The sequence below is a fragment of the Amphimedon queenslandica genome, unplaced genomic scaffold, assembly GCF_000090795.2.
Source record: "Amphimedon queenslandica unplaced genomic scaffold, v1.1 AMPQUscaffold_10054, whole genome shotgun sequence".
In the NCBI taxonomy this organism is placed as follows: Eukaryota; Metazoa; Porifera; class Demospongiae; order Haplosclerida; family Niphatidae; genus Amphimedon; species Amphimedon queenslandica.
In genome coordinates this window covers 2,089-5,092 of record NW_003549675.1, presented here as the reverse complement: position 1 = coordinate 5,092, position 3,004 = coordinate 2,089, and the positions used below count along the sequence as shown (strand labels likewise).

Genomic DNA, 3,004 nt, shown 5'->3' with positions numbered 1-3,004 from the left:
TATACAGTAATTTTGTTCTTAATTCTAAGTAACTTAGAGAAATAGAATTCATGACACTATTGTGTACTGACTCTGACAGTAGCAGTATGATATTCATAATCAACACTGTATGTGTGTGTGTGTGTGTGTGTGTGTATTTTCATTAATGAATATAATGGACACTGGAACTACCTACCAGTAGATATAGAACTGTCTCATGTGATCTCTAACTACATTCATTTGTACTAACAATATTAATAGTATAATATGTACTGTATTAATGTTTTATACTGTATTACTGTGTACTGTATCACTGTGTACTGTATTACTGTGTACTGTATCACTGTGTACTGTATCACTGTGTACTGTATCACTGTGACTATGCTGTAGTACTGGTATTAACTTATTAACTTTGCTACTTTTTAAAAATGGCCATAACTTGAAAAATTGAAGTCGGAATAAGCTCAAACTTTCTACACAGCATAAGGGTATCAATATGTATCAGAAAATGTAATAAAAATTTGAGGTGATTTTGGAGCCATTTTTTGGAAAAAACTATGGACTATAGCCTTGGGTATTTTTCAGAATTTTGACGTTTTCTTAAAATGGCCATAACTTGAAAAATTGAAGTCAGAATAAGCTCAAACTTTCTACACAGCATAAGGGCATCAATATGTATAAGAAAATGTAATAAAAATTTGAGGTGATTTTGGAGCCATTTTTTGGAAAAACTATTTCAGAACTTTGACGTTTTCTTAAAATGGCCATAACTTGAAAAATTGAAGTCGGAATCAGCTCAAACTTTCTACACAGCATAAGGGCATCAATATGTATCAGAAAATGTAATAAAAATTTGAGGTGATTTCGGAGCCATTTTTTGGGAAAAACCATGGACTATAATAGCCTTGGGTATTTTTCAGAATTTTGACGTTTTCTTAAAATGGCTGTAACTTGAAAAATTCAAGTCGGAATCAGCTCAAACTTTCTACACAGCATAAGGACATCAATATGTATCAAAATGTAATAAAAATTGGGGTGATTTCGGAGCCATTTTTTGGAAAAAACCATGGGCTATAGCCTTGGGTATTTTTCAGAATTTTGACATTTTCTTGAAATGGTTGTAACTTGAAAAATTAAAGTCGGAATCAGCTCAAACTTTCTACACAGCATAAGGACATCAATATGTATCAGAAAATGTAATAAAAATTGGGGGTGATTTTGGAGCCATTTTTTAGAAAAAACCATGGGCTATTTTCAGAAATGAGCATATTTCTTGAAATTGCTGATGTTCTGTATTTTGTAAACAGTTTAATTCATTCCATCAACAGTTACTAATATGTTACTATGACAACAGGGAGTAGGCAGTATCCATTACTTTGTGTAACATTTAAAAACAATGGCCCTTTAGAGAGGTATTGCAGACGATAGAGAGGGAGAATGGATGAAAAGAGAAAAGGAATGAGAGAAGGACCTCGCCCGGAATAACACTCCTCCACCCACAATTGATCACGTGATTAACACCACACCTATCTATGAATATTATCAAAACAATTAATTCCGAATTTTCTTTGTTTACTTCGTAAATAGAGCAGACCGTATTTTAATCTAACCACGTGCTCTCACGTGTTATGGTTATTAATAGTTATTAAAACTGAACAAGATGGCTGACAGTAGATCATTGCATTTGGTTAGCTATTCTTCATCTAGTGACAGCTCAGGCAGTGAAGAGACTCCACCAGTAATTAAGAAATATAAAGAAAAGTACCCAGGAATCAATCAATTATTATTATTTTGTATTATCAATTATTTTTACTAGTACTTCCAAACCTCTGGAGTTACCTGGTGCCATTGCTAACATGTTCAGTGAAGGTTTAATTCATATTGCTAGTGTATACTGGATACAGTACATGATATAGGTGATCATATTGATGTAGCTGAGGATCATGATGGAAGGAAAAGATCATTTGCTCACGTTAGAGGGAATTGGCCTACTCATGTATACATACCAAGTTAGAATATTAATAATGATCATAAGTATATGAAATTTATGTCAAAGTAGTATCAATTTTTAGTATTTTTAGCTGGTACTCCTTGTTACTATTTTTAGTTTGTTACTATTTTTAGTTACATTCCCTGATGGGTTTAACAATGTAATGGAGTCTTTCTTAAAGAAGTCTCTACAAGACGTGATACCATTCCAGTCTGAACTACATCTCAGTCTCTCACGTACTGTACCAATACAGTATCACTGGATACAACCACTCACTGCATCACTGATGGAATCAATCACCAATAATCATAAAAGGTATATCAAAAAAATTATTAAATTAAAAAATTGGCAAAAAGTTAGCAATAAACACAATTAGCAAAAATCAACATTATTTTAAGTTACAAAAAAACTAAACGTCAGCAATATAAAAGAAAATAGAAATGGTAATAATGTATAAGTCACACAAAAAAAGACCACGCATTAACTTTAAGTAGCAACAGATGTTAGCACACTCAGAACAATACCAAATGCTCCAATTAGTATTGAAGTGTATGCAACATTGAGATTAAATGGAATGTGTGTACAACCAACGTATAACCTGAACCCAAAATCACGACTCTGCAGGTACTTGACGTATGAATCTACTAATTCTTTCTGATCTGTTTTTGCATATTCCTGTGTAAGGTAGCGTATATATTTCTTCCTTGCTCTTGTGATGCTTGCTGCTTGAAAGCACGGGTAGATAAACATGAGGACATTTGAAAAGGAAAAGAGGACAAGTAGGCACATTTCTGCATCACTGAAATGGACTCCAGACCGAATGTGATGTTGTGTTGCTCTGATGTCTAGTAGAAGAGCTTCAATGGAGAGAGCAATCATTAGGAATGAAGTGACAATGTAGAATATCCAATGAATGAAGAACCAGAACTGGAAAAAAGAAAGTGCCTTTGTAGCACATTCAAGGAAAGTTTTGTCAGCTTCTATCAATAACTGTAGTTTACCTGAAGTATCATGAATGGAGTTTATGCCACCTCT

General features: G+C 33.4%; 1 protein-coding gene across 1 annotated transcript; it reads left to right on the top strand.

Annotated features, from left to right (window-relative positions):
* The first annotated feature begins 1,238 nt into the window (after nucleotides 1-1,238).
* On the top strand, nucleotides 1,239-2,345 carry LOC105315475 (U6 snRNA phosphodiesterase-like). The gene is made up of 4 exons (XM_011410145.2): nucleotides 1,239-1,740; nucleotides 1,796-1,848; nucleotides 1,896-1,988; nucleotides 2,104-2,345. Exons 1-4 carry the CDS (start codon nucleotides 1,640-1,642, stop codon nucleotides 2,343-2,345), a joined length of 489 nt encoding a protein of 162 aa, XP_011408447.1. The 5' UTR covers nucleotides 1,239-1,639.
* Nucleotides 2,346-3,004: the final 659 nt, after the last annotated feature.